This window comes from Gopherus flavomarginatus, chromosome 10 (assembly GCF_025201925.1).
Source record: "Gopherus flavomarginatus isolate rGopFla2 chromosome 10, rGopFla2.mat.asm, whole genome shotgun sequence".
In the NCBI taxonomy this organism is placed as follows: domain Eukaryota; kingdom Metazoa; phylum Chordata; order Testudines; family Testudinidae; genus Gopherus; species Gopherus flavomarginatus.
Window position 1 is genome coordinate 21828296 of NC_066626.1, and position 25142 is coordinate 21853437.

Here is a 25142-nt window from a genome sequence, read left to right on the forward strand (position 1 = left end):
AAATAACTCCCTCTCCCTTTGACGCAGCATTTACAAATCTGGAATAAAGCTTTCAAATATCTGGATTCTTTAAAATATATCTGGATTATTTAATACATATTTATTTTTTATTATAAATTTTACAGAATGTTGAGAATGAGGTTCTATTTTCATATTGGTTCCTCTATCGGCCTTTCTGTGTGAGTATGAATGAATTTAATGTTTCTGTAGTGCTAGACTGAAAGCAGAGCTCTCTGCAGGTGTGTCAGATAGGTACTGCACAAACGTTTGCTGTACCCTGCCAATAGGCCTCAGCTCCAACTTGTAGGGGTAAAAGTTTATAGCCAACAGCTATGTCTACAGTATGAAATTTAAGATGTACCACTGTTGCTATCACTGGTTCAGTTCTTTAGATACAAATACTGGCAAGTGGAAGCGTGAGCATAGGCAAGGTGTTGACTGGCATCAGCGTTTTAAACACTGAGAAATATATATCTGTTCTGAGAAGGGTTACACAACATGAGACTTAAAATAATAGCTAACCACCTAGAATCCAGTTGTACGCTAGTTCTCCCAGTTGGCAGTGAAGCTGAACCACTGTAGCTTTGATGACACTTTTTAGTGAAGGGGAAAAAAAGCCTAGGATACACAGAGACAATGCCCGTTCAGTCCTTTATTATTCTGATGAGACTATGGTCACCAATAGCAGTGGTTCTTTTAGTAATGTGCTGTATGTTCTTGCCAACTACTTTGAGATCAGTAAACTTATATTGCGTAGGACACCAAACTCTAGAGAGGGACTGGGAACCAGCAAGATGGAGATGAATTTTTTCCTCTTTACAGCCCAGTTAACCCAGTATTGTGACACACTATCCAATATTTTTATAAGAAGCTCTTACTGTAGTCAGAACACTACTTTTAAATATTTTATGATAGGTTTATTAATTTTTTTCAACCAGAATATTTTAAAATGTATTTTGTGTATTTTCTTTTTTCCAACACTTTAGAAATATATATGACATTTTTAGGTATCAATAGAAACAGTAACCTGGGCAAAGTAAGCAGTGGTTCCCAATGAGTGGCAGTTCCAGACTGAAGTGACTTTAAATTCTCTTACCAAGTCTTGCTCCTGTTTTCCATAGATCTATTATTGTGAGGCCTGCTACTGAAGGCAGTGAAAGAGTGGTCCCTAAATACAGATGAAAGCACTAAGATTTAGAACTGAACTTCTAATTATTCTCATGACTACAGTATTTTAGTTATAGAAGAAAACTAAGTCGCAAAAGGGACAGGTTATTCCACTGCTCTGGCAGATAAGCATGCTTTGCCTAAGAAGCATACACTGAAAAAACAGAAGGGGATTTCGAAAAATACAAAGACACTTCTTGAAATCTGTACCTGGAGTAATACAAAGGTACAATCAAATTTGATATGTGCCATTTCATATTTTCTGGTACCAGTAAGAGAAGTTATGATGAGTAAATACCTTACTGTTGATCTTATTTCCATCTTACGATAGAAAAAAAAAAAGAGTTTAAAGAAGTTAGTTATGTCTAGGGACCTACCAAAATCACGGCCACGAAAAACTGGTCCTTTGTGGTTTTTTACCCTATACTATACAGATTTCACAGGGGAGACCAGTGTTTTGCAAATTTGGGGTCTAGACCCAAAAGGGAGTTGCAGGGGGGGTCACTAGGTTATTTTAGGGAGGTAATGGTATTGCCACCCTTACTTCTGCGCTGACTTCAGAGCTGAACAGCCAGAGAGCACTGGCTGCTGGCCAGGCACACAGCTCTGAAGGCAGCGCCCCACCAGCAGCAGTGCAGAAGTATGAGTGGCAATACCATACCCTGCCACCCTTGCTGCTGCCTTCAGAGCTGGGCGACCAGACAGTGGCAGCTACTGACTGAGGGCCCAGCTCTGCAGGCAGCAGCATAGACGTAAGGGTGGCAAATACCATACCATGCCATCCTTACTTCTGCGCTGCTGCTGGTGGCAGCTCTGCCTTCAGAGCTGGGTTCCTGGCCAGCAGCCGCTGCTCTCCATCTGCTCAGCTCTGAAAGCAGTGCCTCCACGAGGAGCAGTGCAGAAGCAAGCGTAGTAGTACTGCAACACCCCCACCAAAAAAACCTTTTTGGATCAGGACCCCCTACAATTACAACACTGTGAAATTTCAGATTTAAATAACTGAAATCATGAAATTTATGATTTTTAGAATCACATAACTGTGAAATTGACCAAAATGGACGATGAATTTGGTAGGGCCCTAGTTATGTCATACTCAAGGAATCAATAGCAATATTGTCCCCAATTTTCCATAAAAATAGTGCTGAGTTAGGAGAAACAGTTTGAAACAGTCACACAGCCTCGATGCAGTTAAATGCCCCTTCAAAAGAAGCGTGTTTTATGAGACATTTCTACATCAACTAAATCATTAATAATGGTACCGGTGAGAATAAAGTAATTGAGCATATTCAATAGTCATGGCTTCTTGTATGAAAATGAGTTACACTGGCCACACACATATTTGTAACATATGACCTAAAATTTTCTTAATCTTTGTTGTGAGGGGAGCTAAGAAAGACTCAGAGAAACTGCTGACCCACTTACATAGTGCCTTTCATTTTATTTCTATAAACTATAGAAATTATTTAGTAGGCTTCTTAAAAAATTGTGGAAAAGCTATTGCTTAGTGTCTTTCTGCAATTATTAATTAGGTGTACATATTACATATTATTATATAAAAACCAACAAAAAAGCATTTACATCAATTACACTTGTAAGATATCGATTTTTTAAAAAGGTGTTTCTGAAGAAAGCATATAAATCTTACTAATTTAAAACATCAAGACAACCCTTCCTTCTCTATCAGGTTACCCATAGAACCACCACACATTATAAACAGATACAGCTACTCACTTATAGCGAGGCCATAACTAAGGAATCAAACAGTTGCAAGGTAAACATCTTTTTCCAAAATACTGAATTCACTTATAAGTACAGTACTTTTTTAAAATCCACCAAATTTGATTTTAATAAAACTTTATTTTTAGATGTTATGTTACATGAACATTAAGGTTCACCAAAACACATCAGTAAATCATCAACAGTGAACAAGTACATGAAACATACCCAAATCTTATACACTGGTAACTCAGTATCTTATCGAGAACTGTACAGGATGTGTGCATACATTCTTATACACTGGTAACTCAGTATCTCATAGAGAACTGTACAGGATGTGTGCATACATTTTATATGCATACATCCAAGAGGCTGTCTCCCCAATTCTACCAGCATAATTTGTAGAGGGAAATGTTAAACAATGATGAATGAACCTGTAAATGTCTCATTGACATATACTGCAAGCCTTCTGCTTCAAAAGGAAGAAGACAGTGGGATCTAGGCTTGATACCCAATCTTCCATCTCCCCATGGGCCTTAACCTGAACCTTTAATCTCTCTCCCCACCCCCACCCCAGAGGTACAGTAGGTCACGACCTGACTCCAGGAGGCAAAGCAGGTCCTGTCCAGAGCGCCCCGTCCCCGACAGGCAGCGGGTCCTGTCCTAACTACCCCTCTCCAGTCCCCTCACTGGGGGGGGGGCAGCGGGTCCTGCCCTGACCCCCGCTCCCCACACTGGGGGGGCAGCGGGTCCTGCCCTGACCCCCGCTCCCCACACTGGGGGGGCAGCAGTCCCCTCTGCCCTCCCCTGTCCGTCCCCACACTGAGGGGCTGCGGGCCGGGTCCATCCCCCACCAGGCGGGGGCGAGGCATGGCAGCGGCTCTACCTCTCCTCACGCCGCGCGGCGAGCAGCGCCGGCGGCCGCCCGGCCAGGACCTCCCGGCGGGAGAAGCAGGCGCCCGCCATGTTGGCCCCGCAGAACAATAGCCCTGGGGGGCCGCCCCCCTCCTCCGCGGCGGCGCCGCCCCACAGCCCCCGGCAGGTCTGGGAGCCAGAACGCTCCGCGCGCGGTGGGGGTGGGGAGGGCAGACTGGGCGCGGCTCCTCCCGCCTCGGCTGCCGCGAACCCTACAGGGGAGTCAGGGAAGCGGAGAGAAAATTCAGAACGAGTCTACTCAACCTCGTCTTGGCTCTCGCAGGCACCACCATGGAGACAGCCGTACAGCGCAGGCGCAGCAACGCACTCCCTGCAGTGTGATCTGGTCCCCACAGACCACCGTACAACCCGGAAATAGTGGCCCCCAAATGCCCTTACTGAAGCTTACAGGTTGCACGGGGAAGAAATCGCTACCCTGCTGTGAGGCGGCGCATGGCACATTGGGAGTTGTGGCCTCTCGCGCTATGCATGCTGGGATTTGTAGTCCAGAGACACCTCGTTGACTTCCATCCCGTGGGCCGCGCTGCATGCTGGGACTGGTAGTTTCCATGGAGCCTGCCGTAATGAAGGTTGGCGTCTCTGCATTTGCCTCACAGGCTGCAGCATAGCTGCATGCGCGAGTAGCTCTCATTCTCACCCAGCCAGGAACTGGTGGGCGAGGCGCCCAGAGTGGCTTGACCGGGGCAGCGGCTCCGGGCCCTTAAGAGCAGCCCCCACTAATCGCTGGCGGAATGCTCGATCTGTGCTGCTGCTCTGGACTGATTGACTGCGGCTCTGAGACACGTGCTCTCTCTGCTTCGCTGGCTGGGGAGAGAGAGCTCAGGGCCGGGTCCTGCCTTCTGTCTTGCACTCCGTGTCAGTCCTCAGCTGGGCACAGACGCACACACAGCCCCGGCCCAGCCTCGCCCTCTCCGACCCAATGGCCCAGCTCCAGGCTCGGTTCTTCACCGAGAACCACATGTGAGTCTGGGGTGGCCTAACTGCCCGGGGGGGGGGGGCGGGAAAGCAAGGGAAGCGCGGACAACGAACGATACTGATGAGCGATGCCTGGCATTGATATAGTTCTGAGCGGTCACACACCATGTGCAGGCCATCACCGCGGCAGGGTAGGACGGAAGGAGAGCAACTAGGAGAAGGGAAGTTGAGGATACTGCTACAGGGTCAAATCTTACTGGGATGGGTGGGTGTTGGTTGGTTGAGGAAGATAGATTTACTTCATCTTTCCTGGCAAACAGCATTTCCCAACAAAACTCTGTAAACTTCTACAAGTTAATTGAAAAGATCTGTGATCAAGATTTACACAGTGGCGCTTATTTTGCTTCCACTGAAGTCAGAGGCATCTTCTCTGATTTTAGGGGGGAATAGAATCAAGGCCATAATCTAAGTGTTGGCAAATGTTGTAAAGGGTGGGGCTTTAGCAGCTCTTTTAATATTCACTCATTTTCTGTACTTTCCCAGTGCCACTGGCTTCTCTACCAGGTAGATTTCGCTTGGATCTTAGAGATTAATTTGGACACAGTATAGTGTATATTATGAGCTATTGTATTTGTGAATGTTAGAGAGTAGGTTTCAAAAAAGGTGAAGAAAAAAGAAGTTCATAGTTTTTGTTTGGCTACACATGAGTTGAACTTCAGAAAATCTTAGCAAAGTGAGCCTAAACTATACAGTATAATGAGATTAGGATGGGCAGGGTTCTTGAAACAAGTGCAAATAAAGTATGTGTCCATTCAAACTGCAAAGTGATTAAAACCTTCACTTGCAAAAAGAGCTGTATCACAGACTTTTAGATAATGTGCTTATTTTGTACCAATTGAGAAGTGCTGAAACTCACAGCTCAATAAGTCAATTCCTATTTTCTTCCCTCTAGGTATGTAGTAGATGATGTTCCATTCTCTATCCCAGCAGCCTCTGAAATTGCTGATCTCAGTAATATCATCAATAAATTGCTGCAAGCTAAACATGGTATGTATTTGGAAGGTGATTTACCTCTTTTAGAAAAAGGAATACTTAAAAAAAATGGAAACTTCCTAAAGTATTTAGAATCTCTTCATAAGTGTGTAAACTATAGGGGCTTAACATACAAAGGTTCCACTCCTGCAAAGACTTATGAACGTGGGTACAGCAAAGCATATAAGACTCATCAAGATTCCTTGGTTAGAAAAACAATTGTTTTCACAGTTGGGCAAAATCCTCCTTTCAAATTTTCACAGAGGATCTTACCTCCCTTATTGTTCTTTCTTGTCTTATAGTATCTATAACAATTTCTGGGCATCGTACATGATCATTAAAAATATAGCCCTTGATTCTGCACTCAGATCCATGGAGATGGACCTTATACCCACAAAGATGTACGGTACATGTATGCAGTATGGTGCCTATGTTGGCAAAGCTAAGCTGGCATAGACCCCTAGCGTAGAAATAGTTTACACCAAGAGTTTTTATCTCAGTGTAGGAACATCCTCTCCCCAAACTTTAGCTGCATTGGCAGAAGCACTCTTCCAGGTATGGGTTTTTTCACAGTGCTGATTGACATAGCTATGGCAATATAACTTTTAAGTGTAGACCAAGCCAGAGTTTGGTTGAAGTCAGTGGAACCATACACAAGTACAGGTCTGCTTGCACAGGACTGATCACATGAATGATTGGGGGAAATCAAGAGTAAAACCCATAAGCAGTCCTGCCCTTGATAGTTTTTAAAAATAAAAAAGAGAGATACTTGTTGTGTCAATCTCACCGTTACTTTGTTCTCACTTTGTCTCTTATGTACCTTTTGTCTGGCTACATAGATTGTAAGCTTTTTGGGGAAGGGACTGTTCCCAGCCCTCCTTTCTATTTATACAGTACTTATCACATTGGGGGAAAAAAAGAAATAAAAACAAAATTTTAATCCAGTTGACTGACTAAAACTTTGCAGTGTTATTTGAAACTCACCTGACTCTTTCCCTGGTAGTAGTTGGGAGGCAAGTTCCAGAGGTTGGTACCTGGACTGTACAACAGAGATGCTCCAGCAGACAGAAATGGAGGTATAACTGGGTCTCAGCCCATGTAAAACTATAAAAGTTGTTCTTAACTTCTCAAATTGCAACTAAAATTGAAGAGGTAACACCTTAGAAGCCTAGAGTCCTGACTACAGCCTGGAGTCCTGACACTGTTCATAGAAACTTAGGTGCTGTTTTCCCCAAGGCATCCTTTGGGTCAAGATCTGCCCTCAGTTAAATCTGTGTAATCCCTTTTAGATAAGGGGGTTGCACAGTTGTAACTGGGAGAAGAAGGTGGCCCTTGAATTTATTTTAACTAAATTTAGTTTCAGTTTGTAAAATTTGCTCTTTTTTTCTGGATTGTATAAGTTAAGACTTGAAATTTCAACATTTGTTTCTTGTTTGTCTTAGAGAACCACAAATATGTGGAGTTTGATTTCCTTGTCAAGGGCCAGTTCTTGCGTATGTCACTGGTCAAACACATGGAAGCGGAAAACATCTCAACTGTAAGTCATATGCACTTTCTGTGGACCACATTGTAGGATGATGGGATTTAAAGAGCCCGACCTAGACCATTTAATTAGATACAGATTTTAAATTTGATCTGGTTTACAGTTCTCCATATTCCATGCATTTTTCTCTCTTAGTATTCCTTTGCCTTTCTGATGAAGCCCAAATAATTTCCCTTATTTTCCTCTGAAGACCCTGCATTATTCTTTTGCCCATGGAGGATTCACCAAGACTTGGTTTGGAGCCTGAAAGTGCTCCTAATGACTAGAATCAGAGGGGTAGCCATGTTAGTCTGGATCTGTAAAAGCAGCAAAGAATCCTGTGGCACCTTATAGACTAACAGACGTTTTGGAGCATGAGCTTTCGTGGGTGAATACCCACTTCCTCAGATGCATGTAATGGAAATTTCCAGGGGCAGGTATATATATGCTAGCAAGCAAGCTAGAGATAACGAGGTCAGTTCAATCAGGGAGGATGAGGCCCTCTTCTAGCAGTTGGGGTGTGAAAACCAAGAGAGGAGAAACTGGTTCTGTAATTGGCAAGCCATTCACAGTCTTTGTTCAATCCTGAGCTGATGGTGTCAAATTTGCAGATGAACTGAAGCTCAGCAGTTTCTCTTTGAAGTCTGGTCCTGAAGTTTTTTTGCTGCAGGATGGCCACCTTAAGGTCTGCTATAGTGTGGCCAGGGAGGTTGAAGTGCTCTCCTACAGGTTTTTGTATATTGCCATTCCTAATGTCTGATTTGTGTCCATTTATCCTTTTCCCTAGAGACTGTCCAGTTTGGCCAATGTACATAGCAGAGGGGCATTGCTGGCATATGATGGCGTATATTACATTGGTGGATGTGCAGGTGAATGAACCAGTGATGGTGTGGCTGATCTGGTTAGGTCCTGTGATGGTGTCGCTGGTGTAGATATGTGGGCAGAGTTGGCATCGAGGTTTGTTGCATGGATTGGTTCCTGAGCTAGAGTTATTATGGTGTGGTGTGCAGTTACTGGTGAGAATATGTTTCAGGTTGGCAGGTTGTCTGTGGGCAAGGACTGGCCTGCCACCCAAGGCCTGTGAAAGTGTGGGATCATTGTCCAGGATGGGTTGTAGATCCTTGATGATGCGTTGGTGGGGTTTTAGCTGGGGGCTGTATGTGATGGCCAGTGGAGTCCTTTTGGTTTCTTTCTTGGGTTTGTCTTGCAGTAGGAGGCTTCTGGGTACACGTCTGGCTCTGTTGATCTGTTTCCTTATTTCCTCGTGCGGGTATTGTAGTTTTGAGAATGCTTGGTGGAGACCAAGCAACCGCATCTGCTCTAACCCCTCAGACGGAGACCAACACCTACAAAATCTCCACCAAGCATTCTCAAAACTACAGTACCCGCACGAGGAAATAAGGAAACAGATCAACAGAGCCAGATTCACCCACGAAAGCTCATGCTCCAAAACGTCTGTTAGTCTATAAGGTGCCACAGGATTCTTTGCTGCTTTTACACATTCTTAAGTGTTTGCAGCATTTGGCCCTTAATTACGAATCTTTGTGCTAGGTCCTGATGCATTGCTACCATCGGCCTTCTGTTCAGTTATGCATATGCTTGCCTGTCAAGGAGTTAGGGCTACCTGAATACCCATTTGCAGTAGCAGCTCAATTTCTAAGGCAGAGTAGAGCTCACACAGTCACATGGAAGGTAGGGGACTCTGGCTTGTATAGTTGATATCTTTGTCTTGCCAATTGATACCACTGCTCAGAGTGGTTGGGAACTACTGTACTAGATCATTATGGTTGTTTATTTAAAAAGAAAAAACACACTGATGGGCTTCTTGTCTTCTGAGAGTTTAGGAGGAAGTGGTGGAAATAGAATATGTGGAGAAGTACACAGCACCTCAACCCGAGGAATGCATGTTCCATGACGACTGGATCAGTTCTATTGAAGCTACGGAAGAATGGTATCGCAGACCCATTAAGCCAGTCATAAGTTTCCATCTTGGTTTCTCCCACTGTCTGTAGCTGATTCCATAGTTATTTATTGGTACTTCTCTTTAACAGTTTTCTTCCCATTCCGTATTTCTCTTTTCTTTTAAATTATTTTTCTACCTTTTAAATCAATTGTTTATATGCAGGCCATATACCTGAGAAATTAGCTGAAGTTTGAGCTCCTCCATGCTACCTTGACAGTAACTTTAATCCAAGTAGGAAGGTACCATGCATAAGAGGATAAGATTTGCTCCTAGTATGAGTTAGAACTGATGAGTAGCACTGATGATATCATCTCCTTTAATAAAACAGTAACATCTTGCTGTCTTTTTACAGTTATTTCTAATATTTCAATATTTTGTACTTCAAATATTAATTTTAAGTTTACTGTAGTTTCAAAACCCTTATCTGGAGTGCTTTAAAGAAATGTTTACCACCCTACTTGTCTTTTTCTACTACAGTAGAACCTTAAAGTTACGAACACCTCAGGAATGGAGGTTGTTTGTAACTCTGAACAAAACATTATGGTTGTTCTTTCAAAAGGTTACAAGGTAACATTGACTTCATACAACTTTGAAACTTTACTAGGAAGAGGAAAAATGCTGCTTCACTTTTTTTTTTAGTAATTTACGTTTAATAGTACTGTACTGTATTTGCTATTTCTTTTTCCATCTCTGCTGGTGCCCGATTTGTGTACTTCTGGTTCCAAATCAGCGTTGTGGTTGACCGATCAGTTTGTAACTCTGGTGTTCATAACTCTGAGGTTCTGCTATAGATATTTCCAGAGCTGTTGTTCACTATTGATTATACTGAGACTCCCCAATTTATTAATGGATTGAAAATGCTTTGCTAATCAGTGTAAATAATTTATTATAATTATTTTTCTTTGGTTGGTCTTAAATTCGATATGAGACTTCAGCATTTAATTTACCAGAATGCTCAATATTCTCACTTCTCTCTCCTGTATACCTTGTCTAGAAATCCATAGCTAATTCATTCCTTAAGAAAGTTTGCTTTGAACCTATTAAAATCTAAATTTTATCCAGTTTTTGCAAACAATTTAAATTTTAATGTTAATTTTTTTATTTCAAAGAGGACTAAGATTTACATAAAGGAGATGTTTTCTTTATTCATGTCTCTCAACTGGTTATCCTTCTTCTAATAGTCTCCAAGTTCCTCATTGAAAAGATCTCCCATGATGCGCCATTGGCTTTAAAGAATGTTTCAATATCTGTATCCCCTAGGATCTTGACTGGCTCTTATGATCAGACCTCTCGAATCTGGTCTTTAGAAGGAAAATCCATCATGACAATTGCTGGGCACACAGAGGTGGTGAAAGATGTGGCATGGGTGAAAAAAGGTCAGTACACCTTATACTGGTTGGGAGTGGGGCTAGAGCAATTTACTGGAAAACATACAGGTTCAGTTGCCAACCTAAAAGTTACAGCTATTGTAAGCACTGCTTGTAAGATATTAGAAATGAAATAATTGAGTAAAATCCCTCATGATAAAATATTTTAAACAAACTCCAGTATTTTCTAATAACTATTTAAATATTCTAAGTTAATCTTCATTAGTATTTGTGCATTTAAATCTGTGATACACCAGACTCTCGCTAGAACACGTGTCTGTATAGCGTGAATTCACGTGTAACGCAGTTGCAGCCATGGATCCCAAATTTAATTACTTTAATTGCAATTCATTGTAATGCAGTACTGCGAATGGATCCCAAATTTCACGTTCTAGTGAGGGTCCAGTGTATTTACACGAATCTCTTAATTTGTATTGAGTCACTATGTAAAATTTTAAAATCTTAATCTTGCTTCCTCTAAAAGGATTTTTAGAAGGACTTCCTTAATTGGATTTGTATGTTGGCACTTTCTTCCTTCCTTAGATAGTTTGTCATGCCTGCTACTCAGTGCCTCTCTGGATCAGACTATCCTGCTGTGGGAGTGGAATATAGAGAGGAACAAAGTGAAAGCCCTTCACTGCTGTAGAGGACATGCTGGAAGTGTAGACTCTATAGCAGTTGACTGCACAAGAACTAAAGTGAGTTACTTGCAGAAAGAGGTCTATGTTGAGCTAGTGAGTTGTGGATTCTGTGTTGCTTGTTTATATGTAAAAATCACATTTTTTTGTCCTCTGCATGTGAATTGGTCATACGTTGTCAAGTGCATACAATTTGTATAAACCTGTGTACTAATTGTGGATACCAAAGCACTTGTAAATTGGTGATAGCCTTGCATTTGATATAATGGAAGTAATGTGCTGTATTGAAAAGAAAAGATACATAAAACCCTTAATATTGCACAAAAAGCTGAAGATCATTTTAGTAGCATAGGCAACATTTTGAGCAAAAAGATGACTTTCTGTGGCTTATGTGAACTAGTTGGATTTTATGTAATCTTTTTAATAAAAAGTTTCTGTTTATCTAGTTCTGCAGTGGATCTTGGGATAAGATGTTAAAGATCTGGTCTGCAGGTAAGATGAATATTTTATGAATACTTTGCCTGAGATTTTTGGCTGTAACTTAGAGTTTTAAAATTTAATTATCTGGAATGACTGAAACTTCTGAATAGATTTTATTTCAACCATTTAAAATGGGTATTATGTCTTAATTTTCACTTTTGAAGTTTTTATTTTTTATATATATATATATATTATAGTTACTCAGTTACACCAGAAACTCTTATTTTGACATGTTACCGCTTTTATACATTTTCCATTTGAGAATAAAATGCATGTTCTTGTGGGTTTTTCCCCCCCTTAAATATAGTTGCCTATAGTGGGGCAGAGCAACAAGCTGTCTCAGGCCATCCAGCCTAAGCTGGGGAGGCTGCCAACTCCAGGGATGGGGCTAGTAGCAGGGGGTGGGGAGGTCCAGGCCCATCCTACTCCACCGGATCCTAACCATGGGCCCTGACTATGGCAGAACCTTCCACCGCTGCGTGAGCAGGGAGCCCACTGAAACACACTGACCTAGACTCTGGCAACCAAACCGGACTAACGTCTAGTGCCCCAGGGCTACTTCCTACTGTACCTCGATCTCCTGGGGTTCCTCCTTCTCCTCAGGGTACATGGCCAGCCGCAGTCCCAGCACCCCTTCAGAGGCCTCGGCACTGTAGAGCTCCGTCTCGGGCACAGGGCTCAGCAGCAGATGAGGGATATCTGCTCCTTTCTCTGGCTCTCACCAACTGAGCTGCAGAGCCTGCCGTTTAAAGTTCCTGTCCCACCCTTCTGCTTGGGGGTGGGGAGGGCGCGCACGGCTTGCCTGGATCCACCCACCAGGGGATGGGGAGTGGTCCCTCCCCCATAGTCTCTGAGGGAGGCCACGTCTCCTCCTATAGTTGTTTATTATGGTGCAACAATAACTGTGCCAAGATTGTGTTAGAGAGTTAAGTTTTAACAATTTAACTTCTGATTTTTCTGCGGTAATGGACACTATTACTTAAAACAGATTAAAGCCCCCAGTCTGCATTGACATAATGCAGCAGACCTCTGCACAGATTTTAATTACAGGATCATGGCCTAAACTTAAACACTTAGATTTCATGTATAGCTGCCAACAGGATGTCTTTTTTCCAAATACTATCTACAGATTTTAGCATTCAGTAGGCTCGTACAGTTTGTAGTTTTTAATATAGACACTTTAAGAAGTTGTGGACTCTTTTCCTAATCTTCTTTCATAGGCATCGTGACTTAAGGGACAATAAATTGACTAAACTGATCCTGACCTGGTGATATAAAATAACCATACAGTCCTTTGCTAGCCAGTTGGATGCCTCCTTTCAAAATGCCCATTGAAGTTTGTTTATATATAATGTGTAAATTAAAATATAGAGTGATGGATTTATTGAGTTTTTTTCCATGAAGGAGAGTCTTGTAGAGAAATTCCTCTAGGACGTGGAAGATCTGAGTTAATTTCTTTGTGCCTAAATTCCTCAGTTGTAAAATGGAAATAATAATACTGATCTAATTGACAGGAGTGTTGAGGATTAAATTTATGTTTGTCAGGCAATTGGATACTATGGTGATGGGGCGGGGGGGCATGTAAGTACTTAGCTGGGAATGCATCCCAGACCCTTCTAAACCAAGATGGACTTTCTTTCCATCATAGTGCCTACAGATGAAGAGGATGAAATAGAGGAAGCAGCAAACAGACCAAGGAAGAAGCAGAAAATTGAACAGCTTGGACTAACCAGGGTAAGAAGTGGTCAGGATTTATGTAGAACCTCAGCTGAAAAGCATGGAAATGGAAAATATTTTCCCTTTTTGATAAATATGTGTAGGGGGAAATTTCTGATGAAATATCTGAAAATTAATCTACATACATTTATTTGGTAGAATAATGTTGTTTTTCTACAATAACTAAGCCACTATTTTTCTGATCTTAATATTTTAATTTCTAGACTCCCATTGCAACTCTTTCTGGCCATACTGAAGCCATCTCCTCTGTGCTGTGGCCAGATGCTGAAGAAATTTGTAGTGCATCATGGGATCATACAGTTAAAATATGGGATGTGGAGACAGGAGGTCTCAAATCAACTTTGGTGAGATTTCTTTACATGTTGTACATTAAAACTTTTCACCAAATTCCTACTGGTGTAACTCCAGTTCAGTTTGAATTTAGAATTTGTACAAGAGTAGCTGCTAACTTATGACTTCTTTTCTTATGCAGACTGGAAACAAAGTGTTTAATTCTATCTCCTACTCACCACTGTGTCGGCGTCTAGCATCTGGGAGTACTGACAGACACATTAGATTATGGGATCCCCGCACTAAAGGTGAGCAAAAGTGAACGTGTGGGTAACACAAATGACTTCTCAAATTCATAATGTGTGTTGAGAGAAGGGGGTACATTTTAACACATTTCATGAGATACAGACAAATACCAAAGTTTGTGTGTGTAACTGTTTCCTAACTGGGGGAGCTAGACCATTTTAGCTAAAAATTAACAGAAGCGGTGCGGACAGGGAAAGCTGTATGAACCTGGATCCTTTCCACATTCCATTGCAAAAATGCTCCCATGACTGTGTAAAGTGATGAGAAGCTATCCTCATTCCCTCCCTGCTCTCTGAGTGAGCCTTGTTTCAGCTGACCACAGAATAGCCAATTAAATGAGCTACTGCTAAGTACTATTGCTTTTTGCCTTTTGAGGCCTGACTTTTTCATTCTTAATAACTTTCACATCCCTCGGCCCACGCTGCTTCCCGCCACCCCATTGGCCCGGAGTGGAGAACCATGGCCAGTGGTAGCCACAATCGGCTGAACCTGTGGAGGTGGCAGGTAAAGAAACTGGTCCAGCCTGCCAGGATGCTTACCCTGGCGAGCCGCGTACCAGAGCTTGCCACCCCTTGCCTTAGATCAGGGGTCGGCAACCTTTCAGAAGTGGTGTGCCAAGTCTTCATTTATTCGCTCTAATTTAAGGTTTCGCGTGCCGGTAATACATTTTAACCTTTTTAGAAGATCTCTCTCTATAAGTCTATAATATATAACTAAACTATTGTATGTAAAGTAAATAAGGTTTTTAAAATTTTTAAGAAACTTCATTTAAAATTAAATTAAAATGCGGAGCCCCCCCCCGCCAGACCGCTGGTCAGGACCCGGGCAGTGTGAGTGCCACTGAAAATCAGCTCACGTGCCACCTTCGGCACGCGTACCATAGGTTGCCTACCCCTGCCTTAGACAGTAACTTGGAAAACAAATCCAATTCTTCTCTTTTAAAGACGTTTCTTTTTTATTGAATTTTGAAAGCTGCCCTGCTAACAGCCTTGAAATCTAAAGTCACTTTTATCAGTGGGTTAAATGCCACTGTTTTGTCAGGTGCCTAAACCCTGAATATGGGAGACCATCTGTAGAAGTGGAAAAGTAGCTGATTACATGTAAGGAGTCCAAAGATTGATCAGACAAGTCTGAAATGGCTGCCAATCATTGCAGTTCATGATATTCACTGAGACTATCACACATCATAAACCAGAGAGGAATATCTTTTTAGCCACTACAAACCAGGCCAGATTTGAACCAATAATTTAGAGATAAAAGGCTTCATATCCCATTAATAATCCCTAGAGCCAATTCAGTCACCTTCATCAAAGAAATTCTTTCAACAGTGGAAAATGTACCTCTTTGGTAACAATAAGGTGGCTAGATTTTTGTCTTTTTGTACAGGAGCTTGTGTGCATGCGTGTGTGCATTTTAACCTCTCATGCTGTCTGAAACAATGATGAGCAGGAAGAACTATCCAGCCCCCACCTGTGTTAATCTTGACTGCTTCTCATATACTGGTGGATTTTATAATTATCTTAAACTGACCTGTATACATTTCTGTAAATTGGGGTGGTGGGTTTTCATTTTTTCTGTCCCAGATGGTTCCTTGGTACTCCTCTCTTTGACCTCTCACACTGGCTGGGTGACATCTGTAAAGTGGTCTCCCACACATGAGCAACAGCTAATCTCAGGTTCTCTAGACAACGTTGTCAAGATTTGGGACACAAGGAGGTAAATGCCATTCTTTAATATTCACAGGTAGCACTTAGAGTTTCATGTAACCTAGTGATACAACAAAAGTATATGGGGAAGTTTAAATGGAGACTCCAACTACATTTCTGGAATGGAGATTAGATACACCTAATAGATGAGCGAGAAATGCACTCGTCTTCTGCCAGCAGCTCTGTGGCTGGACGTTGAAATCAACTGCATTGACCTTCCCAACCCGGATTTCTGTGGCAATTCTGCATTGATGACGTGGAAAGAGGTTTCATTAGTAATCTTGCTAGTGGGTTTAATTTTTTTTTTTTTTTTTAAATCTTAGTTATGCTAGCAAGATTTTTAGGAGTATCTGTCTTCCGGAAGGAGCCTAATGTGTGTAGTTTGATTTGCTTGCCATTGTGGACATTTCATAACACGTAACTGCAAGGAAAGGAGTAGTTTGTGTCTGAAACAGATACTTGCAAAAGCAAGAGGTCTAGGTCAGTGGTTCTCAAGCAGGGGTCCATGTACCCCTGGGGATATGTGAGGTCTTCCAGGAGGTACATCAACTCATCTAGATATTTGCCTAGTTTTACAACAGGCTACATAAAAAGCACTAGCAAAATCAGAACAAACTAAAATTTCATACAGACAATGACTTGTTTATACTGCTCTATATACTATACATTGAAATGTAAGTATAATATTTGTATTTCAATCAATTTATTTTACAGTTATGATAAAAATGAGAAAGTAAGAAGTTTTTCAGTAATAGTGTGCTATGATTTGTATTTTTATGTCTGATTTTGTAAGCAAGTAGTTTAAGGTAGGTGAAACTTGGGCGTACTCAAGACAAATCAGACTCCTGAGAGGGTTACATTAGTCTGGAAAGGTTGAGAACCACTAGTCTAAGTCAAACAACATCTGACTTGAAAGGGGTAATGGTACAGAAGAACAATTGGTCTAGGGTTCAATTGCATAATCAAGGCTTTTATAATAAACTGTGTACCTAGTTTTTACCTGCCTGCAACTTGTTCAATGAGATTAGTATTTTTGATTTTTTCCTATGCTGAACATGGCAGGAGTAGAGCTCAAAACTCATGTGAGCTTCTGGGGGAAGTGTTTGGACTTCATAGACTTGTGGATATCTGCACACCTTCACAACAATAGGTCCCACAAGACTTCCCAAACACAAAAATGGTGCCCTACTCACCAGTAGCCATCTGGAGTAGTCAGCTGCCACAGAGGAGTCACCACTCTTTTTTCCCCACACTGAATAGAGCTTTCATCCTGTTGGTTTGGTGCTGCAGTGTTAAGCCTAGCTCACTACAGAAGTACACTGAATTGTTTCCTCTATTCTGAGTTATGCACCTACTGCTTCTGATGCCACACCTTGAACAACTTTCTCTCATCAGTCCATGGCCCTGGTCAGGATCCAAAAATTGCATTCCCCGTGTGAATATAATCCTCAGATACTGCATAAAAGCTAGCTACTCCAGGGTGGGGGCACCAAAGATTTTGTCAGTAGCTACTGGGCTCTGATTTTGTTGCTCTGGAGGTGCTCTCCGAACATTCTCCATGGCCTTGCCTCAGATGCTTTGCAACTGCTCTTCATTAGCCTCATCAGAATCCTTTCTTATTGAGAAAGAAACGAGAGCTAAGTGTTCACCCCTGGTTTCCATTTTGTGAAAAGGAGTAGGAAACGGCACTGCTACCCAAAGCCTTATGGGAGCTTGACCTCTTATTCCATAATTCCTCTGGGCTCCCAGAAGGCCCTTCAAAATTTCCAACAAGGCACTGCTCCAGAGCGTACCCAAAAGACAGTGCAACTTTCTTATGGTGTAATATAGTACAAGTGTGCATGTGGGCTAAAAGAGCATGTCTTGTGTAGACATCCTGCACCACTGATGCTATCTGACCAATGATCCACTTACCTAGTATAGACACAATCGTACAGAAATACATGATAGAATCAGGAACAACTGTTGTCTGAATTCAGTGATTGGGAAGACCAGCGTATGGCTTAATTCTGTTCTTCCTCAAGAATTGTATGGTTTTTGAATGTTACAAGATTATAGTATGATCAAACCCAGAATTTTCTAGGAGTGAAAACTTTGTATATAATTTTACTTAATTTATGATTTATAACTCTAAATGTCTATCTTATCAGTTGCAAGGCTCCTCTTTATGATTTGGCTGCGCATGAAGACAAGGTTTTGTGTGTGGAATGGACAGAAGCAGGGGTAAGAACTTGAGGAACAGAATTCTATTCCTTTAATGTGTGTGTTTTGGATGGGAAGGGGACTGATGATGGTATTGATGTTCTCTAGTTTAGAATTAAACATCAGTGAACTTTTTACTATTAGATATCTCCTGTTGGTGTGTGTGGATCATATTCTCCCTTTTGCTTGTATGGCATAGAGGAGACCAGAAGGCCTTAATCATAACGTGATGGGTTAGGGTGGACTCTCCATACGGGAAAATGGAGGAGACCAGAAGGCCTTAATCATAACGTGATGGGTTAGGGTGGACTCTCCATAGGGGAAAAGTGGTTATTAGGCATCCTTACCAGATGGCCAACCCCACCCCGCCATCCATGGGGATTATATGAAAGCTCTGCACCATAGCATATGGGGGACACAATCAAGGAAGAGTGGACGTCAGAACAGCCACTCAAGGTGGCATATTTCTTTCTCTGGACATGGGAACTTATGATGAAAATTACTCCTGTGCTCCTCTAAGCAGCATTTTCTTCTCTGTGGCATTAGACTATGGAGGTAGCATGCACAGGCAGCTGGACCTAGCAAAGGTATGCTGCCACTTCTTTATGGTGTGGGCAGGAGCATGTTTACTTTGGGGCCCAGCTGCATGTATCTAAGCACATCATAGGTTTTGGAGATCCCAACTCTACAGTCCTAGGGGCCCTACCTGTTAGACCAGTGAAAGCTTTACCTTCCCCTAATTTTTTTTTGTAGGAGGGTAAGATATAGGGCTGTATTTCTGAATGTGAACCAATTAAAATGGACTATGGGGTTCACATCACCATTGTTTGTTATTCCTGACATTTAGCTCTTCAGAGGAAGAACGGAATCAGACTGCTGAGGAATAATTTTAAATATTTATTCGGCTCATATGTGTTGCCCAGGGACAAAAATTGTGTGGATATTTACTTGGTTTGACAGTGAGCATAACTTGTTTTTCCCCATTACAGTTGCTGTTGAGTGGAGGGGCAGACAACAAGCTATATTCCTATAGATATTCAGCAACAACCTCTGATGTTGGAGCATGAAAATGAATGGCAAGATTTTAGAGGTTACTTTCCAGTAGCCCTAACCTGCTGGAAGATTTTAGATAACATACAGTTCAGCATCTGAAGAAAACAGCCTCCTAGAAAAACTGTCTGCTTCTACTTTGTACTGGAAAGCAGCCCTTTCTGGTTTTTGTATTATAGCAACATGTATATGTATTTATAACAGAAAGACAGAACCACCAAGCAGCCTCACACTTATCTGGTCTGATATTGAAATCAAACATTTACCCCTTTTCTCTCATAAGGACTATATAAAGAACATTGGAGTTTACTTTTAATAAAGTGTTACTGAGATTGCTAGACAAATTACTCACTAGACTAAATTATTTTGTATTAATTCACATTCTCTTTTTTATAAAGCTTTTATCTATAAAGTTCAGTATATTACAGTCTGAGCTCAAGTAGGTACTTGAGTTACAGAATTTCCAGTTGCTTCAGGGGGGGCTGGAAGTGCTTATTAGCTCAAGATTCACCCCTCACCCCTGAACAATGTCTGATCCTGCTTCCACTGAAATAAATGGAATTAGGATAAGGTCCTTAATAGGGTTGTGATGCAAATTATGTCACCATTATAGTTTCAAGGTGTGCTCTATTGATTTTATTGGCAAATGGAATATTTTGGTTCCTGTCATTCATAAGTTAAAGTGGTGTAAATGTACACTGTAAAAAAAATTATTGGCTGATATTGAAAAAAAAATGCTATACGGTAATGCATTAATGGAATATCTACTTGCTAAGGAAACCCTTATTGTGCAGTATAGGGTGCCTCGTCCAAACTGAAGCTCTTAGTACCCATTGGCAAAAAGACTGTAGACAAAGCAATGTTTTATCAGATCCATTTATTGTAACTGTCTGTTCTGAGCTGGATACCCCAAGGAGTTCTATATATGATTTTTTTTCTCTTACCCTCCCCCACATGAAATTAGTAAATCATCTTAATATGGTCTCTTCTGAGTAATATTTCCTATTAAATAATAAGGGTTCAACATGTGTGGCAATTACCTGAGAATCTCAGTACTAGAACACATTCTTCTTTAACAAAGAGCAAGTTAAGTGCTCAGATCTCTCTCAGTATATTTTCACATCAGCAAATAACTTGCAGCGGAGAATTTTCTTTACAATTTAGTAGAAGCAATCTGTGCATTTAGCTTGGTTCAGGATGTGGCATTTAATGCACAATCAATCAGCTTTATTTTAGAGGATGTAGATCAACAATTCACCTGTTTTCTAGGGGGGAGGAAAACACAGAAATTTCACAAGGCTTCAATCTGGTATCAAAATAGTTAGACATCCATGAGGGCTCACTTCCTCCCACAGTGGTACTGTTTTCATTACAAGCTCTAGTGGAAGAGCTCTGCCCCATTAAATAGTATACAAATAGTTCAGGGTATCAAAGGAACTAATCATTCCTAAACTACACATTCTTGTTATAAACCAACCCCAAACATTTAAAGCCTGAGTGTTTTTGCATTTTTTTTAAATAATGATATAGTAGGTCTTGGTTTTCAATAAGATTAATATTTTTACAACATAGTTAAGTCACAGGCTAAGAATAAGAATAATACGGCAAACTTTCATTGAGGACTGCAAAAATCTGACTGCGTGTGCTTCAGGAGATACCCATGTAAAGACTTCAGATTTGTTCCAAGAGTCTCTGACAGCAATAAAAGATACTAAAATAATGAAGCAAAAACCATTTATGAATTATTAAAAGGGCCTAGAATTTAGTTTTGTTGGTTTAATTTTTTTTAAAAGAATGTAAAAAATGTGGCATTTTTGTGCCTAGACATGTAATCCTTAGGCAAAACTGACTTGTAGAGGGGGGTCTTGACTGAATAAAGACTGATGGAGTGGCCTTTTAGTTGATGGAGGGGGTTCAGAGATCAGTTTGCTCTCCTTATCCTGTTAGAGTATTCCAAAGGCCATTTCGAGGTTTGTAATTTACATTCTTGCCTAGTCTTTATAAAAGTAACAGGGAAAAATTCTATTTTCTGATTTATTTATTTTTAACTTGGAAGAAAAAAAAAGGTCCGTGGTTTGAATGTATAGTGACAAGGACATCTAAACTTTCATTCTGATATGAATGATTAAATAATGTTCCAAAGGTTAAAATATACATTTTAATTGTAAAGAAAAAAAAATCTCATTCACACAACCATTGTTACTGTGTTTTAATCAAAGATGCTGCTTAGCTGTGTTCTCCACCAGCAGCCAGTTTAAAAAAATGGATACATCAGTCAGTGAGTATTATTTCTCTGAATTACCAGTGTGTGAATGACCTATAGTTCTAGTTTCCACTTATTTTTGTAGCTTTGACAGACAAAATAAGTAGTACAGGTTATACACACGAGTTGTTCTTTTAAGATTAATGAATGCCCATCAATAAATACATAATCTTGCCTTCCTCCCCCCCACATTCCCCAGGAGAACTCATGTTTTAACACTCAGTCTCATAGGCTTGGGCACCTTTCTAATTGTTTCTGCTGTTGGACTTCCCCTTTAATACTAGAACTCAGAGTGAGCTGCTGATACACCACTTTTGTATTTCTTTCTAGTTATCCCTGTTGTCAAACTTGTCCTCTGTTCAGAACAGTATGAGGCTACTGTAAATGCATCTTCAGAATTCTGCTCTTCCTACAAATTTTCCCTGGGAGCAGGTATCAAGGCTGATGTTTAAAGAAACAAACTAAAAGAAATCCAACAGCCAGTACTGGTAGAACCATATCCATGATTGCAAGCTCTGCATTCTTCCAGCATAAGAGAATTGTGACATGTTTCAGACGAGTCAAAATTTTGTGTCTGCTGCAGTTGCATCAGTGGAATGACCAGCTGAAGTTTTAAGTAATTATCAAATATTGTATCAATCAAAAAAAGCCCACTTGAAATGACAGTATTATGATCCATTGTGTAAGTGGTCACTTTTGGATCACGCACTGGTTGTAGTTCAAAAGGTTCACTTTTTTTTTTTTTAATTTAGAGAAGCACTATAACTTGCCCAACGTTATAAAATGATACCAGATGTTACACAATACAAGATTACATCAGTATCTCCCCTGCTCTCTACTCAGTTTACATTCAGAGTCTATCTAGAGATTAAATAAAATTGTTTAACTGGCCTTGAAAATGTTTTATAGATTCTGTTCAGATCCTATGCTCTAATTTACAAAGGTCTTAATGAAGCAGTTTTTCCAAGAGTATGTGTGTTTACCTCTTTCATCATACCAATTTGAATGGTCAGTATGAGCTGATTTTAAAATAGGGGACAAATAGTGAATGAATTCTTGGAACACAATGAAAATTCTCTAGAATCAAGGATGCTTGGGTATCCCATCTGAAGATGATTCTACTTCTTACCAATATATTTTTGCATATTTTTCTTGTACAGTTTTATGTGTCCTAACTATACAGGCAGACCAAAGAACTATATAAATAGACTGGGAAATAGTGCGTTTCTTTAACAATAAGGTGAATGACAAGTGATCATATTGCAGCATTTACTCATTTTTGCCTGAGTGAGGACTGTAGGATTTGCAATTAAAAGTGCCTTTTAACTTTTGGATAGGAAAGACGTGCCATGTCAGATTTTTACTTTGTTCCTGTTTAAATTAAAAATAATTTCCTTTTTTCTACACCTTGTCTAATCAATAGCCTGCTTGTGAGTTTCTTTTTTGAAGTTGGCATTAAAAAAAAAAATTCTAGTGCTGATTTCCTTTTAAGCCCTGATCCTGCACATTATTGTACATAAGCACAGGGTCTGGCCATGGAAACTTGCAGGATTGGGGCTGTAGTGTGGAATAAATCAATAGTTTGAGAATACTGGACTGGATTTATGACAATTCCACAAAGATATTCAACTATGTTTCACTGCTGTGAGGACAGAATTGTATAGCTAACTATTCTTTCACCAGTCTTGTGCTCTGAGAATCACAATTTTGGTCAATCTCTTAATTAACTGAAAAGTCTTTATAATTGTTTTTCATTTTTCTTATACATTTTATTTACATTGAAAACTTTAAGCAATTAGCAAAGGTTTGCTAGCAGAAGCTGTGTCTTAGTATACATCAAATAATACTGTACTGGACAGTATAGAGCAATATTTTAAAGCAGTTATTTAAGACAAGAGGTGCCTACTTAGTTTTTGGCACAGAGCAATACTTAAGTTTTGTGTTCATTTTCTTTTCCCACTTGACTTTCCTTGTTTCTCTTTTTACCTCAGAGGTACATCTTTCACTCTGGATGATTTTTGTTGAATGCAGGGAGAACAGTAGTCTCAGCAGGATTTCCTCCCTCTCCCCACCCCTTTTTAAATGTCTTGTTTTCAGAGCTCCCTCAACTGGAACACAATTAAATATATGGGAAAAAATGTGAAATTTTAAATGTCACTGGAATACACAGTAAAATCTGACTACATCTATTACCTTTGGAGCTGGTCACCATCTTGAGAATTAAACAGGGCCATAAGTAGTCCATAGGATTTGGAATGACAGTGGAGATGACTTTCTCAGAACAAAATTACTTCCAGGTTAGCTTTCCATCAGACATCGCTGCTCTGGCCTGTGCTATTAGCTCTCACTTTTATGCCTCTATAGGAGACAAGGAGAAAAACCTGAATCATACCCATCCCCATCCCCAGCCTTGGCTGGTTGACACTGTTAGGCAATGCCATGTCTAGTTTAGAGTGGAAGTTTAAAAAGGGCAGAGCTCATGTCTTCTTACTTGCCTGTAAAGCCCCCTGTACCTTTGGGCAAACAACCACCACCAGAAGAGAACATGACAACCCCAGCTAAGGATGGATTAAATATTTGAGGGCACATGCACCCTTTCACCCCACAGTAGGTCACACACCCATTATTCATAAAGGTACCACTGAAATGCAGCCACCTCTGGGTGTCAGGGCAGCAACCAGACAGCACAAAGTGGGGTGCGGAGGGGGTGCCTAAGGAATGGGATGTAGGGCCCGCTGGCCCCGGGCAGAGCCAGGTGCTCTGCAGGTTGGGGTCACGGATGCCCCCCGTTCCCTACCAGCCGGTGTCAGTCCGGCGGGGCGGGGCGGGGCAGGACAGCCCCCAGCCGCCACCTGAACCGCCCCGCCCTGACAGACAGTCTCTACCGGTCTCGAGTGCTCGGAGGCGGGGCTGCTCGCCTGGTCCCAGGGACGCTCCACAGCCGGCACCCGGTCCAGGGCGGCCCGCGGCTCCCCCTACAACGCTGGGTGGGGGCCAACGGGCCGGAACCGTCAGCGGCCCCGGCTGCTTTGGGGACTCCTGGCACTGGCCCCCGCAGGCTGCATGGCGGTGAGTGACTGGCCGTGGCCGTACGCCGGGTTGGGCAGGTGGAGACGGCTCCCTATCCCTAACGTCACCTGACCGTAAACCTACTGCCCCTCCACAGGGCTCCCGCATCCCAGCGGCTCCCCCCTTGCTGCCCGTTATCCTCCACACACACAGAGCACACCCCCCACGCTGCCCGTTATCCTCCACACACACAGAGCCGCGCCGCCCGTTATCCTCCACACGCTCAGAGCCGCGCCCCCCACGCCGCCCGTTATCCTCCACACACACAGAGCCGCGCCGCCCACGCTGCCCGTTATCCTCCACACACTCAGAGCCGCGCCCCGCCCCCGCTGCCCATTATCCTCCACACAGACAGAGCCGCGCCGCCCGTTATCCTCCACACACACAGAGCCGCGCTGCCCGTTATCTTCCACACACTCAGAGCACACACAGCCTGCGTTATCCTCCACACACACAGAGCCGCGCCGCCCGTTATCCTCCACACACTCAGAGCCGCGCCCCGCCCCCGCTGCCCATTATCCTCCACACAGACAGAGCCGCGCCGCCCGTTATCCTCCACACACTCAGAGCACACACAGCCTGCGTTATCCTCCACACACACAGAGCCGCGCCGCCCGTTATCCTCCACACACACAGAGCACACACCCCCCGTTATCCTCCACACACAGAGCACTCGCTCCCCACCCATTACCACCTCCCCCACCCACTGCCTGCCCCATAAATGCCAGTTACTGCTCCCCCATCTCCCTCACTGACACTTACTGCATCCCCCAAAAACTTAGCAGCCCCACAGCATTCCCCCT

At 42.0% G+C, this 25142-nt stretch overlaps 3 protein-coding genes across 7 annotated transcripts in view; 2 read left to right on the forward strand and 1 right to left on the reverse strand.

Annotated features, from left to right (window-relative positions):
* CARF (calcium responsive transcription factor) overlaps nucleotides 1-4269 on the reverse strand; it is a 50807-nt gene extending 46538 nt beyond the window's left edge. The window contains exon 1 of one of the 4 annotated variants that reach the window (XM_050969587.1): nucleotides 4063-4268. The gene's annotated coding sequence lies outside the window, so the exon portion shown is untranslated. Of the gene's footprint in view, nucleotides 1-3479; nucleotides 4032-4062 lie in introns of those variants that run through there. The other 3 variants (XM_050969588.1, XM_050969589.1, XM_050969590.1) reach the window with 3 other exon arrangements.
* Nucleotides 4270-4576: 307 nt separating this feature from the next.
* Nucleotides 4577-20772, forward strand: WDR12 (WD repeat domain 12). Of its 2 annotated transcripts, XM_050969611.1 has the most exons (13): nucleotides 4583-4779; nucleotides 5687-5781; nucleotides 7209-7303; nucleotides 9133-9239; nucleotides 10512-10627; nucleotides 11162-11316; nucleotides 11703-11748; nucleotides 13385-13470; nucleotides 13677-13817; nucleotides 13946-14051; nucleotides 15633-15765; nucleotides 17906-17978; nucleotides 18947-20772. In XM_050969611.1, exons 1-13 carry the CDS (start codon nucleotides 4739-4741, stop codon nucleotides 19022-19024), a joined length of 1272 nt encoding a protein of 423 aa, XP_050825568.1. In that variant the 5' UTR covers nucleotides 4583-4738; the 3' UTR covers nucleotides 19025-20772. The 2 variants fall into 2 exon arrangements, with proteins under 2 accessions (XP_050825570.1, XP_050825568.1); XM_050969613.1 differs by lacking the exon at nucleotides 15633-15765 and having other exon boundaries at nucleotides 4577-4779.
* A 3277-nt stretch (nucleotides 20773-24049) lies between these two features.
* The window catches only part of ICA1L (islet cell autoantigen 1 like), a 92987-nt gene continuing 91894 nt past the window's right edge, over nucleotides 24050-25142 (forward strand). Inside the window, exon 1 of the mRNA XM_050916057.1 lies at nucleotides 24050-24339. Within this exon, the coding sequence (XP_050772014.1) occupies nucleotides 24050-24339 (290 nt within the window). The remainder of the gene's footprint in view (nucleotides 24340-25142) is intronic.